The 15,527-nt window shown below is 38.2% G+C and overlaps 1 protein-coding gene across 10 annotated transcripts in view; it reads right to left on the bottom strand.

The window, feature by feature from the left end:
* LOC306873963 (pericentriolar material 1 protein-like) overlaps window positions 1-15,527 on the bottom strand; it is a 60,981-nt gene that overhangs the window by 22,441 nt on the left and 23,013 nt on the right. For all 10 annotated transcript variants that reach the window (XR_013784553.1, XM_079423584.1, XM_079423581.1 and 7 more), the window contains exons 8-15: window positions 11,773-12,019; window positions 11,442-11,592; window positions 11,132-11,326; window positions 7,172-7,335; window positions 6,776-7,002; window positions 6,378-6,496; window positions 6,083-6,212; window positions 5,821-5,982 (exon numbers count right to left, since the gene is read on the bottom strand). Coding sequence is in view for 9 of the 10 variants with exons in the window: in XM_079423584.1 (XP_079279710.1) it covers window positions 5,821-5,982; window positions 6,083-6,212; window positions 6,378-6,496; window positions 6,776-7,002; window positions 7,172-7,335; window positions 11,132-11,326; window positions 11,442-11,592; window positions 11,773-12,019 (1,395 nt within the window). In the remaining variant the exon portion in view is untranslated. The remainder of the gene's footprint in view (window positions 1-5,820; window positions 5,983-6,082; window positions 6,213-6,377; window positions 6,497-6,775; window positions 7,003-7,171; window positions 7,336-11,131; window positions 11,327-11,441; window positions 11,593-11,772; window positions 12,020-15,527) is intronic.

Raw genomic sequence — 15,527 nt, forward strand, 5'->3', positions numbered from 1 at the left:
CAATGGCTGATATAATTTTATTTAATGTTCATTAATATTTAAGAAATTTGAAATCATTTGAAAATGGATTAAAAAATAAATGTGTAAAATAAACATACTTATACTTCACATGACAAAGTATTTTTCACAAATAAATAAATAATACAAATATAATTAAAAAGGAAGTAAACACTGTAACTAACAGGGTACTCAGTATTCTGGAAAGTTTGTGTACATTGGGAATCATATTGTTCAAATAAAGCCAAGGTAACAGTCATTTTACATACAGCACACAGTGAAAATGACATAAGACAGTGGGAAAATGCATAAAGCACAGCATAATTTGAAATCACAAGTTTAAAGTTTGTTGTTCGTGCGTTTTCTCCAGACCGACCATTACGCAGAGCAAATGCGATCATGCAGGATACAATTGCACACTTCACAAGATCTCACAACTGGATTCTACTAAGTTTGCAAGGTTTGTGAAATTAAATGTCCATTAGTCATTCAAAGACTTGTTTAAAGACTTGTGAACGCACACCCGGAGCAGTGGGCAGCCATTTATGCTGCGGCGCCCGGGGAGCAGTTGGGGGTTCAGTGCCTTGCTCAAGGGCACCTCAGTCATGGTATTGAGGGTGGAGAGAGCGCTGTACATTCACTCCCCCCACCTACATTTTTCTGAGAATATTTCTAGTCCCCAAACCCCCTGTTAGAGGAAAAACAACCACCAAATGTATTGCAGAATTATACAAACTATTTTAGTCATTATAAATACTCCTGCATAGTTTTTCAATTATAAAATAATAGACAGGATTTTGAGCACTAAAAAAAAATACAAAAATAATTATTTGAGTAATAAATACTTTGTATGTAGCTTTGTACATACTCAAGTATATACCCTGATTGCCAGACATAAACTGATATTGCCAGACATTTACACTGATTGCAGTCAGTAATCACACGCTGATGTGTGTTCATACAGATGATAAATCAAACAGATGGGCCATATAATCAATAACAGCTGATCATTGAGAGCTCACTGATAGCCGTAATCACATGCTGATGTGCGTCCATACAGATGATAATCATGCAGATACAGCCACATTCCCCACAAAACACACACATATATGAAAAATGTTGAAAAAAAGAAATAAGCGGATATCGGTTTTGTAATATCGGATTCACCGATAAACACCGCCATCTTGTGGACGTTTTGAGAATTGCGCGCAGGATCGCAATTGCAGCGCATCTGAGGGGAGACGAGACAACAACAACGGCGTGCAGGTACTTGATTTGCTGTAGTTAGTGAACTATTTAATATTACAGTCATTAATGCACAAATTAGATGCATTACATAAATGCCTGATATATAGTTTATGCAACTTGGCTCTAAGAAATATGATAAATAAGATACTCTGTCAAGCCCTGTCCCTATAAAGATATAACTTTGCTTGAAATAATACAGCCCTGAATTAGCACATGGTGGAAATAAAAGCGAATTGAATTCTCTCTCTGTGGTCTATTAGTCTCGTGAAGTCGCAGTCATGTAGATAATCCGTCAAGTCCTCTCCAAATAAAGACGTAACTTTGCATGAATTAAATAATACAGCCATGAATAATTGCATGCTGGGAATAAAAGCATTGAATCATCATTAGTCTCCTGAAGCCGCTTTCATATTGCAGCTCACGCAGCGGTTGATGCTCAAGAAATGCTCAGCACGGCCACTGCATGTAACTTTTAACAAGATTCACTTTTTTGAAGCACCCTAAATTGTATTAACACTTACTATATAGCTATTATTTAGTTTATTACATCTAAATTAATACAACTCTATGGAAATTAATTATTTATTATCTGCAATCGATCGCAGTTTGTGTAGCCTATAGTTCTGTGTAAATGCATAGATAAACCGCACTGTCAGCAGCATAATTTAGAGCATGCCAGTTGAGAAATGCAATAAAATACAATGCTTGTTATATTCCAATATTCCAGAGAATATTATTCCATTATTAACATTATCCAGTGAATTATTCTTCACTCTTTAGCCTATTAAACAGCTTATAAACCTACTAAAACTGTAGTTAAAAATGAAGTTGATATGACTCCTGTCCTTTATTTTCTCCATTTGAAAACATTAGACATTCTACGTTTATTTTGCTTGCTGCTAATATTAGTGTTGCTGCTAAAGCTTTTTATAAATAAAATGTTTTTTATTGTTGTAATACGAAGATTAAATTTAACATGACAGGGCTCTAGACTGCGACCAAAATGGTAATTTTTTGCGAGTTAAAATTTGACGTGGCCGCATTTGTACGAGTGCATGGTCTGCGCTCCTCCAAAGTGTCTGCTTCATACAGCGCGCGCTGTCAGCAGCACATTATAGCAGGAGTCAGATTTCACTGATCATGCGAAGAGAGGTGCTTTCAGCGCTAGCGCTTCGTGAGTAGAGCCTGGTTTATACTGGTTTATACCGCGTCAGCACAAGCGCGAAGGTGCGTGTCGCGGACGGAGCGCAACGGAGGATTTTGTTTTCAAACTAAAGTAAAAGACCGCTTCTTAAACCAGAGAAGGTGAACATGCTGGTGTTCTTGTAGAAAAAACATGCAAGTCCTGTCAGCTAGAACGAATTTAGTTTTACTTTTCTTTTTGTTTTCGTTTTGAGAAGCTTGTTATCTTTGCTGTTTACCTCACATTATGCTATGGAGGCTTTCCTTAATTTAAAAAATATTAATATTGATTTGCTTCCTCAGAGTTTGCTAAACATTCTGTAATATACTCGGTATATAAGACAGCATGTGATGTGTCCTGTGCCATGCCTCGTCTTATTAGTTTTTGTTAATAACTGTTATGTAAGCTAGTTTGTCATTGTCAACATACTGTTTTATTGTTGTTGTGCTTTTTAATTAAGAATAACAATGAATCCATCTTTTGTTTTAGTCTTAAAAAATGAAAGGTGTATAGATATAAGCAAAACAGACAATTATATTTTCTTGTAAAATGTGACACCAAGATCGCAAATTTGAAAGTCTAAGCGCACGAAAAAAGGAATTCATGTTCACAATTTAAATCACAAATAATACAGATGAAAAAGAATGTTGAACACTTTCGTTACCATATAACTATAAACTATGATAACAGTTCATCAGCATGCATTGATTAATCAAATGTTCAAATGTGCAAAAACAAAAAAACAAATTACAACCAAATTATGTGCTCGTGCGACCAACTGAGAAAGTTAGTCGCAAAAGTGAGATCAGTGGGAAGAATGAGTCTAGAGCCCTGCATGAAAGACTGCTAATTCTCAAAATATTTTTTGTTAAGATGACTGAAAGGAGGAAAAACCAAAGTGAAGTATGGACTTGCTTCACGCAGTCATTTATTTACTTTATAACAGTAAATAAATATTGGTTCAGCATATTGGTTATCGGTAGGGATGCTCCGATCAGGATTTTTGCAGCCGATACCGAGTACCGATTTCTTGTCATGGTGATCGGCCGATACCGATGCCGATTCTGATGCTTCAAGCTTTATATAACATATGTAATAATGTTAAATAAATAATCACAAAAATTATTCCTTATACAGTGAATTTTAATATTCCTTTAAAATGGTGTTTATTCATAACATGTGTATCAGGATACTCAATATAAGACAAAAATAAATGCAAACAAAATGTTTCTGATGCAACCCAAGGCAGAGATTGGCTAGGACTCGAGTCGCATTTTTATAAGCCTTCAGACTTGACTTGACCTGAAATGACTCCAGACTTTACTCGACTCGAGGAAAAGGACTTGTGAATATTTAAAAGCAACTCGAGTCTTTTATCCTTAAATACTTATATAACTGATTTTCAAAAGGCGGACCGCATCCGCACCCTGCCATCCATCCGGACCGCGAGCCGTAACAGCAGCACCATTTTAAGTGAGCAGCATGTCAACAGCGGAGAGATTCACATAACAAGCGCTCAGGGTCGTTTATGGTACATATCTTTCTGCGCTATATACTCTAGTATTTTTATCTAAAGCTAAACACGCTTTATTCGAGCCCTTTCAACTCTCTTTCTCTCCCGACGTGCGTCGGCATTAAGTTCAAGAGCTGCCGCAGTTATTTTAACAACGACAGAAACATGGCGAGAGGCAAAATTATAGATTACTTTCACTAAAATACAGCAGCAAAAAAAAAACAATGCTGCAAATATAGTTATTTATCATCATTAATCTATAAGTAGGCTACATTTTATATATTTAAACACCAATATGGAGAAGTCTGATGTAACTTATAAGGTTAATACTGTTCAATATAAGACTGAAGAGGAAAAAAGAAATAGAAACATTAAAACTACTGAAAGAACAAAACGGAGTAGTTTGATCACGGTTATCCATGGGCGCTGCGGATAATAAGCGGGTCGGGTAATACAAAATGCATTCTGATTATTTGCGGGTGGGTCGCGGGTGGATAAAATAAATCACAAATGATGCAATATCAACTACATTTTTCTAAAATAAATTTTTTCATTAGGCAGATGATTTCATTTGTGTGTGTGTGTGTGTGTGTGTGTGTTCGCCTGATCGGGAAGTTGCAGTGACAGAAACGGTGACATTCCAGATAAAGTTTAAAAGGAGTAAAGCCTCTGTTAATGCTATTGAGTAGGCTAATATGGCCAAAGAAGATATTTTGTTTTATTAATAACCGTTCATAGAGCGGCCGCGATCAGCTCCGGTGCCCGTGCCGTTAAGCATGAGCTCCGCAGACGTGTGCAGTGATGCGCAGATCAGCTCTAACGTCACTGAATCTGCTGTTAAAAATGAACCACCCATTCATCATATCATCATGCAAAACATACACGACATATAACAAATTTTCCATTGTTTCTCGAAACGTAGCATTTCCACACTGGCGATGACTTGCAGCATATGTCCCCACGTATCATATACGTCGTCACGCGTTGATGTCATCAAATTGCGATCGGTTCGTGAGATCGGCCAAATGTATGAGTACCGATCGAGTCATAAAATGTGAATATCGGCCGATACCGATCTCCGGCCAATCGATCGGAGCATCCCTAGTTATCGGGCACACAAACATGCAAATAATTGGTATCGGTATCAGTTATATAAAATCAATATCGGTCGATCACTATTAACGACGACAGCGAACTAGAGGGAGAATGTGAGCATTGTGTGCTCAGGCGCTGCCACTCTCAGCGCTGTCAAAAGAAAAGTCCCGCCTCGAACGCATCGGCCAAACAGAAAAACTTATATATCGGCATTGGCCGCTATTTAGCACACGTGTGGATTTATTTACAATTTCTGGTTCACTTGCTAAAAGGGCAGCGAGAAAATGAACCGCACCAATTAAAAACATTAATAAAAAAAAAAATCAACATTGTATTTGGTCCGGACCAAAGCAAGTGAACTAGCAGACTTTCTAGTAGAATCTCAACCTCAATCAATTACTCACCCTCATGTAGATATTTTTAATGAAACCTGAGAGATTTCTGTCCCTCCACTGAAATCTAAATGTAAATACAGTAAATGGAAGTTCAAAAGAGCTTGCTTGACATGCGAGAACCAATGAGGTTTGATGATGCATGGATTACTTTTACAATTTCTTTATGATCTTTTGGAAGCTTAAAAGTCCTCGTGGAATTTACTTCCAGTGAGGGACAGAAATCTCTTAGGTTTAATTTTGTGTTTCAAAGATGATACAAAAATCTCATAGATTTGGAATGACATGAGGAGAGTAAAAGATGACTATTTAAATTTTTGGGTGAACTATCCCTTGAAAACCCTACCTTACATAGAAAGGAAGAAAAACTGGTATTTCAAATGCACACTAACCTCATTGTCAGTGACAGTAACTGGAGGAGGTTCAGTGGTGGGTTTGAGGCCACTTGTGTTGGCTTTAGCTGAGGAAGAGGAGTGTAACGGTACAGGAGCAGGAGTAGAGGCTGCTGCAGGAATCTTCCTCATCTGACCACTGACACTACTGCTCACAGACGACTGACGGGACACAACATGATTAAATTAAATAAGATTGTCTCAGCAGTTATTTGTGTCTTTGAGAGTAACATGCACAAAAAAAAGTGCAAGGTTGAAGTACCTGCAGGTCAGGACAAGCCCATTGTAAGTCCTGTATCTTGCCCTGAATCTCCATCAGTCTCTGTCTCTCTTCATGCAGCTGCTTTAGTTCCTGCTGCTGCTGCTTGAGTTTCTCCTCATACAATTTCTCTCTAAAAAAAACAAAACAAAAAAACAGGTATTATACAAGCTGTTTAACAAAAGACACTTTGCAAAAACATGCTACAGCATGATATTAAAGCGTGTTTACAAACAACACAATATCAATTGAAAATGCAAGCAAATATCTCATTTCCATATGAGAAATACACACTTACCTGGTCTTTTCAGAGAGGACGATGTCTCTCTGGACTTTGGGAGCTGTTGCTCGGGTGTTATTGGGTTGCTGCTTCAAACCCTCTTCCTCATTAGCTGTAGTACCATCTGTATCATCACTCTACAATAACATTAACAGACCAAGAGAAAAAGTATTTAACAGGTTGACAAAAGAAAGCATAATAAAGAAAAAACAGGCAGGAGAATCTGAATACAAGCTAAATAGAAATGTATACTTATGCATTTAGCAGATGCTTTTATCCAAAACAGCTTACAAGAGAGGAACAAAAGGAATTTGTCCAAGAGTCAACAATATCCATAGCAGTCTGTGTAGAGGTTTGAAGCTCTGCATTATGAATAATCAGAACCTCACATCAGCCTCATGGCTCCAGACTCTCACCTGCACCATGGCCACCAGTTCTTGGAGTTGTCTGAGTTTCTGTTTGGCTGTTTGAAGACGACGGACTTTCTGAGCATAATCTGTGTCACCACATAGACTGCTTCTACGACTTGAGCCTGAACCATCACTGTCTCTGCCTCCTCTTGCTCCTTCATCATCCTCCAGTGCCTCATCATCATCCTCATCTTTAACACCATCGTAAGGCCTGTCCTGATTGAACTGGCATTCTAAAGTGATGATGCAAATAAATAAATAGTTAATAGGTTGATAGTTTTGTCAGCACACCTTGTTTCTAATTTTAGGTCAATACATATTATTCGTTATTCAAAGACCGACTGTGTTGACATTTTGCACAATGGTGACTATTTCTAAATTTGAAAGATTGTAAAGTCTGACCTATGACTGAAGGGACGTTGAGACTGCGGAGGTTGGCTGCTGAGCGGTTATTGATTTCACATTCTGTGTTCAGACGGCCATCTCTATTATTGGAGGCACTGCGAACTTTCCCCAAACTGTTCATGTCCATCCAGTTACTCTGAGTCTGTGGTTGAGCTGGATTTCTACGAAAATAAAACATTATATTTCTAATTTGCCCTCAATTAACAACAACTGAAAAGCAGCCAGTTATTTTCAGATTCCATCAACAGGACAATTTTCACAGAAGCAGAGGCAACGTGTATCCTTTAAATCACACAGATGATGCAATGAAAAGACAAATATTCAAGATTGGACCACCCAAATGGAGACGGTGACTGGCAATGTTTTGGCACGGCGCATGACTAAGACCTTTTCTGGTCATTTTTCTTTTTGCAAGACACTAGAGCTGGGTATTGACACAGATTTAATGAATTTGATTTGATTAAAATTTTTCTGGCTATATATCAGGTACAGTCCAATTAAATTTTTCTCAATGAAAACAATCTCTCAACTAATGCTGTAAACTCTACAGATAATCCTGTCAGTTGATACATACTATAATGTTAAAGGTTTTCAATTAAAATCAGAATCCAAAATATTAAATTGAATTGCAATTTATAACAAAATAAAAACTAGTTGAATACAAACATTTAAATTTAGTTTTTAAATCAGCTTTTTAATTATATAATTAAGTTTCTACTCCAATTCGTTGTAGAATTGTGTTTCATAAAAACCTATTTTTATGACAGATTTAATACCATACATTACTAGGTTAGGTTAAAATGTAATGAATATAATGAACGAATAGTTATGGACAAGCTATGGACATTGAATCTTTCAGTAGTTGAAACACTCCTTACATGAGACATGATGCATTTCAGCAAGTTGCTCTGTATCCTACCTCATACCTTCAGATGTTCATTCAGGTTTATTCCATGCTATAACTAGTAGTAAAGAGGAAGAGGTGATCGCTACACGTGCTCAGTGTTGCATCTTGAACTGAGGTGGCTACAGCGATCTGTTATGCCACATCAAACGTGTCAAAACGGTAATTAACAGAACTTGAAAGCTGAGATTTCATACAAGTTTCATACAAAAAGTAACAATGCACAAAGCTTAATGTTTATTACTGGACTACAAATGATGTTTATATATATGTGTGAATAAGCAGACGGGCTTATTGAAAATGCTATTTCATTCTCTGCCAACAAGAGGTGCTTTTGGAGCAGCAGAAATAGCAGTTTCCCGGTAACGGCTGTACACAAAGCAGCACTGCGTTCATGAAAGCTATCGGGCATTATCTGAAAGATGAAATTAAAATTACACAAACTTTTCTGATGGCAGTCGGTTCATCAGGGGTTAAAGCAAAAAAAATATGTCGTTTTCTGGGGGCGGGATGGGGCAGCACATGCAAAGACTGTGGCAACTTCAACATTTAAAAGGATACTATTGCAGAGTTATTGCTTTCCTTATTCAAACTGATTTTAGTTTTCATGAATATATGGTTGACCTGAAGAATGAAAGCTGTATCATACACTTGGAAAATTATGAGCTATATCACCGCTTATCGACAAGGGATGTGACAATACACTTAGCTCACGAGATGAGACAAAATACAGATACTTTGTTCACTAGAACGTGGCATTATTATAATTTTTAAGAAATTTTCAATGACAAAATATTTGTCTTTTAATTACATAAAGTAAAACAATGCAGTTGTATTTAGAAATATTTTAACTAATCTAGGGCTGTAACTAATGATTATTTTGGTAATCAAGTAATCTACTGATTGTTTTGACAATTGAGTAATCTGATATTTTTTAGTAACACAAACAGACCTAAGTGAAAACCAGGCTTTAGTATGACTATTTATATATAGACTAACGATGAGGCAATAATAATTGGCTAAAATAAAACATCAAAACCAAGAACTTACATGATTTTACTGAACAACACTGTTAAAATACATAATGTAATATGCCTATACATAATATGCACATAACTAACTTAAGTACATTACGTAATAAAACAAATACCTGCAGAGGGCGCCAACGGCCTGATGACGTTTCACTTTACAGCGTGATTAAACAATGTTTAAATCCATAAAATGTTTATATTTGGCTACATGCAGAAACTTTTATTTTGAAATAGTGATGTACAATACATGACGAATTTAGACATGGGTTGGTGTATTCTGTGTTGGCAAAGGTTTATAAACGATTTACATTACAAATCTAGTGAGATAATGCACACTGTTTTTCCAGATAAATGTTAAGCAATTCAAATTCACAGCATATGCAGAGGAAGAGTTTAGCCCATTTCACACATACAGTCTTTACTGGTACATTACCGGTAAATTACCATTCATAGATTATGTGTGAATAGGACCTTTTCAAAAATCACGCTAAATTTGTTCTAGCAATCATATTGTTCTTATGAAGATGACATGATTACTCTGAGCTATTTACAAAGCTCCGCTGCTTTAAAATTAGTTTTTTTTTTTTTTATGTAAATATGCACTAGACATCTTTGACCATTGCGCCTCGCAGCTTTTTGTCACGTTTCTCCATTCATCAGGGCTGCGACTCTGCTACTGGATACCATTATACGCGTCTTGTGTTTATAAGAGAAAAACATTCTGATTGGCTAGTAATGTTAGTTTGGTTGAGAGCGAAAGGTGTGCTCCTCTCATACCACTGGCAGGTGAACTCATGGACTCGAAAGTGATATCAATCAACAAGATTTTTTATTTTATTATTTTTTTTAAAATGTAGGATTATTTTTTTCCGCAGCCAAACGCTGCATGCCGAAGATCCGGCACGGTGCCGGAGAACTTTAAGCCCTGGTTCATATAAAAACACCAGCACCACGTTTTGACAAACGTGCAGAGCTCATGTTTATTCAATGAAGTCAAAGCCTTTTGGAAAATCTACACTGTTGATATTGTTGCAGGCCGCCACAAATAAATCAATATATGGGAAATACTGATTTCGGTTCATCAAAATGTAGGTTGATTAAAATCAGTGTTTCCCACAGGATTTTGAGAGACTTGTGGTGGCAGGTGACGTCACATATTAATTTGCATATTTATCACATCATTGCATCAAGTTTGCGTTCAGACGAGTTTTGGCACTTCAGATCTGTTCTACTCTATGAAATGTCACATACTGTAATACAATTGAATGCCCAATAAAGCTGTTCACATTATATTTTCTGTTGTAATACATAAAACAAGAATAAATAGTAAACACGACCCATTAATACTACGTTAACCAGGAATCACTCTCACTATACTCCTAAATCCTCATTTATAATCGCGACATCGTCTGATAAAATCAATATGCATCTAACTTGCACTAAAAAAAAAGTGACTATATGCGGTGGTTTTGGCTATATTACTGTTTTATCTCATTCAGTGCACTGCCTGCGTCTGAGTAACAAACTATGCGCATATTAACAGATGAATTATGTTCATATTTAAAAGTCCAAAAAGTCAGTAAGTGACAGGTGCTTGGAAACGCTGTTTTGTAAATGATTTATTGACGATTTTGCTGCGTTACGGCCAACTGAAAGCACTGTTTCTCTGCCGCTCGCTACAGAGAACAGACGCAGAGAGCGGCGATATTGCGCCAGGAGAGTCGACATCTTCCAACTGAACGATAGCTAAGGCCCGCCCAGGTAAAGTCTGTGTGTGGGAAACACTAAAAATCAATGAATTAATACTGTCAACCCAGCCCTAGTCACTCTTTCTGGTATTGCTGAGTGGACCATTCTAAAATTAAAGCAGGAATTGGATTCTCACATGGCCTCATGTTAACACATAAATGTTTAAATTTTGTGGCTAACACTTTCAAAACAGTATTTTAATGATTACACTGTTGTCCATCAAACTTTCAATACTGTACGCACAATTTTTGTATTGAAGTGACTACTCCGTACCTGATGTTAGTGACCGGTTCATGGTTCTCCTGCTCTGAATCAAACATGACCTCAAAAAGTGAACCATCCTCCATTTCGTCATCGTCCTCCTTCACATTCTCATTTACTGTGTCCACCACCATATCTGATGTCTGTTCATAATACTGAACAAGCTCTCTTAGTTCATTCAAACGCTTGTGCACCTCCTTAAGTTTCCTGCATTAAGTGACAAAACAGACATCAATACGCTGCATTACTAAACATTAACAATAAAAACACATCAGTTTGGTACAAAAATTAAACTGAGATCAAATGAGATGAATAGAGAAACCTGAGTTTATCAGCAGGGTGGTTATCATCTATATGTGTGTAAGAGGAGGAAGAGTCCTGCCTCACTGGACGTGGTCCATTTCCCTCTCTACCCAATACAGAGGGACGCTCTGACATGCCCATGCGTGTACCACGCTGACTTACACTCTGACCTGAAGAAACACAAATATATTGTTTAATCAGTAACAGTACTTTTCACACAACTGCATCAAAAGCATTTAACACAACACAACATATTGCAAAAATGTACAATAGAGATCATCTAAAGAGAAGGGGCTTATTAAAAACAGATAGGCTCAGAGTAACTGCATGTGCTGTGTGAGGGGGTTTACATGAACTGTTGTTAAGGGTCTGGTCTCTAAGGGAGTGGAGTTCCTGAAGGATCTTGTCCATGGTCTGCTTTTTGTCCTGTAGGTCCTGCAGTTTGGCGAGTTTAGTGCTGGCGGATGTTGATGTAGTAGTTAGTGGGGCAGAGGAGGGCAACTGACTCCTGGAATTATGGGTAGTGCGTGATCGGCACACCTCTCTTGAAAGAGAGAGACATTCTGCCTGTCGTCGGTTGTCAGGGACCGTCTGAGACTGAGAGAGAAAAATAGAAATTTAGTTGTTAGTTTCTGTTTTGTGTCACAGTAGTTAAACATTAAATTCAATGCCATGTCATGTGATGTGGTTATATTATTTAGTTAGGACAATAGAGAACTTTTGTCTGTTCAAAGAATGGAACCGACGTCATTCAACAATTGTTTTCACTTATAGATGCTGAAATGTCAAACTGCAATACAGTCACTCTCTCTGTCTTTATACAACCCGAATTCCGGAAATGTTGGGACGTTTTTAAAATTTGAATAAAATGAAAACTAAAAGACTTTCAAATCACATGACAGGGATCAACGCTAAGGATTTTTTCTACTGGCCCTGAGACAACAAAAAACAACAAGATAGTTGCTGTTATCATTGTTTTTGATCTTTGTTATCTTGCATTATAATAAATAAGCTTATATGACACCAGTATTTTAGATACCAATTAAATTTTACAATTCTCTATTTCAATTTCGATACCACAGCAAAAATCATTAGCCAAAAATAAACAAATTTAAAAAAAAAGTTTAAACATCATTAAAAGTGTGTAGCACAAGTAATACCACAAATAAACATAGGCCTATAGCACAAAAATAGAAATGAAATGATGCTTTAGATTTTTAGGTTTGTAGATGTTCAGGTACAGAAATGGAAAAATCTCATAAAATAACATTTGCATATTCTTCACTCTTTGTTGCACCTTGATTTTTCATAGCCATTTGAAATTAGAGGCAGCCACTGCATTTTAATCATGAATTGATCAAAAAAAAAAAAAAAAACCTTTTGCAATGTTTGATTTATATTAGACTATATAATTTCAAAATCTGAAGCAAAAACAGAATGACCTGACTTTTGTGAAACTATGCTACATAAAACATCTGCACAAAACAAACAGCAGATGGGCTGAATGAGACGCAATTTCACTCTCTGCCAGCAGGTGCTGCTTATGGAACAGTGATACAGCGTTTCCTAATTTAAACACTAATTTAAATGCGTTATACGGAAACAAATTGAAAGGAAACGCCATTTCTAAAAACAGCCACTTCCCCTCAGAAACACATTCATATAAAATGCAATATCTGGATTATATTTCACGCATCGTGAACAGTGATCTTGCTCTGACTGCTACAGTATTTTTTCCTTTTTGCGTTCGTCTTCAGTGTCTATGGCCTCTGTTAACGGCTGTTTACAGACTAATTATAATAACGTAATATTTCCACACAAATGGCATTTGGGAAAATGATTGCAGTGCAGTTTGTATTCAAGCACGGAACAGAAGATAGTGTGAAATAAAACAAAAAATATCCGGTCAATCGGTTCATCTGTACTCCCACTGTATAAATTAGATTAATCATTGTTAAAGCTATAAAGTTACATGCCAGGACGTGTATTTTGACATATGTATGTGTTTGCGTGTTCAGGAGGCTCGCGCATGTCAGAGATGCGGCTGTCTGTGCATGCGCTGTCCAAACAGAACACAGCATGCGAGCACTGAATGGAGTTGTTTTTCGAGCACAAATGCTTTTTAAATCGCTTGAATTTTTTAATTAACAAGGCTTAAAAATACATGCAAATGATAAAATTTTGCCAAGACACTGCAGCGGCCTGATCGGGCAAGTGACAAATCCGTCTACTGTCCTGAACGACTTTTACGCTGGCCTGAGGCCATCGGGCAGTTCTTATTATTGAGCCCTGGATGAGCAAATATTTTATTCACAATAGAAATTTTACAATTTTATGCACTAAATGAGATAATTTCAAATTTGATGCCTGCTACAGGTCTCAAAATAGTTGGGACGGGGGATACACATGTTTACCATGGTGTAGCATCTCCTCCTCTTTTCAAAACAGTTTGAAGAAGACGTCTGGACATTGAGGTTATGAGTTTCTGGAGTTTTGGAGTTGGAATTTGGTCCCATTCTTGCCCGATATAGGTTTCCAGCAGCTGAAGAGTTCGTGGTCGTCTTTGACGTATTTTTTGTTTAATGATGTGCCAAATGTTCTCTATAGGTGAAAGATCTGGTCTGCAGGCAGGCCAATTCAGTACCTCTTCTACTACAAAGCCGCTTACAATGAGGCTCATCTGACCGGGAATATGAGCGAGTACAAAGCATCGTGCTATGCTCTCCGACGTGCAGTAACAGCCGCCAAACACAGATACAGAGAGAGAATTGAGTCTCATTTCCAGCTCAGTGACTCTCGATGGATGTGGCAGGGACTGAGGACCATCTGTGCCTTTGGAAACAAATCCTCCGCAGAGGTGAGAGCAGATCCGTTGCTGGCCGACGAGTTAAACATTTTCTACGGCCGCTTCGATTGCAACGGCGGCGGCACGACTCTGCCGTCCAGCGCATCAGGAAGCAGCAGGCAGAGCAGCGATAATCCTGTAATCACCGTGACGGAGGATGAGGTTCGGAGGGCGCTAAAGAAAGTGAACGTCAGGAAAGCAGCCGGACCTGATGGGATAACCAGCCGTGTTCTGAGGTCCTGCGCTGATCAGCTCGCTGGTTTGTTCACTTCTATCTTTAATGAGTCCCTTGCTACCTCCGTGGTTCCCACCTCATTCAAAAAATCCATCATTATCCCTGTGCCTAAGAACAATAAACCCTCTTGCCTGAATGACTATCGCCCAGTTGCCCTCACATCTATAGTCATGAAGGTTTTTGAGAGACTTGTAAAGAGTTACCAGGTAAAGAGTAACTTGTAGGTACCAGGTAACTTGTAAAGAGTTATCAGGTATCCTCCATACCTGATACTTTGGACCCTCTTCAGTTTGCCTATCGCCCAAATAGATCCAATGACGATGCCATCGCTCACGTCCTCCACTCTTCCATCACACACTTGGACAGCAACAATGGGAATTATGTAAGGCTGCTATTCATTGACTATAGCTCAGCTTTCAACACTATAGTCCCCATCAAGCTGGCTTCTAAACTCACAGACCTCGGCCTAAACTCCTCACTCTGTGACTGGATTCAAGACTTCCTCACCGGCAGACCTCAAGCGGTGAAAGTTGGCCAGTTCACCTCAAACTCCATCACTCTGAACGTAGGAGCCCCACAGGGCTGTGTCCTGGGTCCCCTGCTCTACTCTCTCTACACGCATGACTGTGTGTCCTCTCACAGCTCCACATCCATCATCAAATTCGCTGATGATACTGTGGTTCTAGGCCTCATCTCCAACAATGATGAGACCGCATACTTGGATGAGGTAGAGAGACTCACATCATGGTGCCAGGACAACTGTCTCTCTCTGAATGGGAGCAAAACTAAAGAGCTGATCATGGACTTTAGGAAGAGACAGCAGCAGCCCTACACTCCTCTTATGATCAGTGGGACCCCTGTGGAGAGGGTGAGTAGCTTCAAGGACCTCAGTGTAAACATCTCCGAGAACCTGACTTGGACTACACACATCCAAACTCAGGTTAAGAAAGCCAGGCAAAGACTGTACCATCTGCGACAGCGGAGGAAATTCAGGGTCTCACCAGCAATCCTGAAAACTTTCTATT

The sequence above is a fragment of the Barbus barbus genome (assembly GCF_936440315.1).
Source record: "Barbus barbus genome assembly, chromosome: 8".
Lineage (NCBI taxonomy): Eukaryota > Metazoa > Chordata > Actinopteri > Cypriniformes > Cyprinidae > Barbus > Barbus barbus.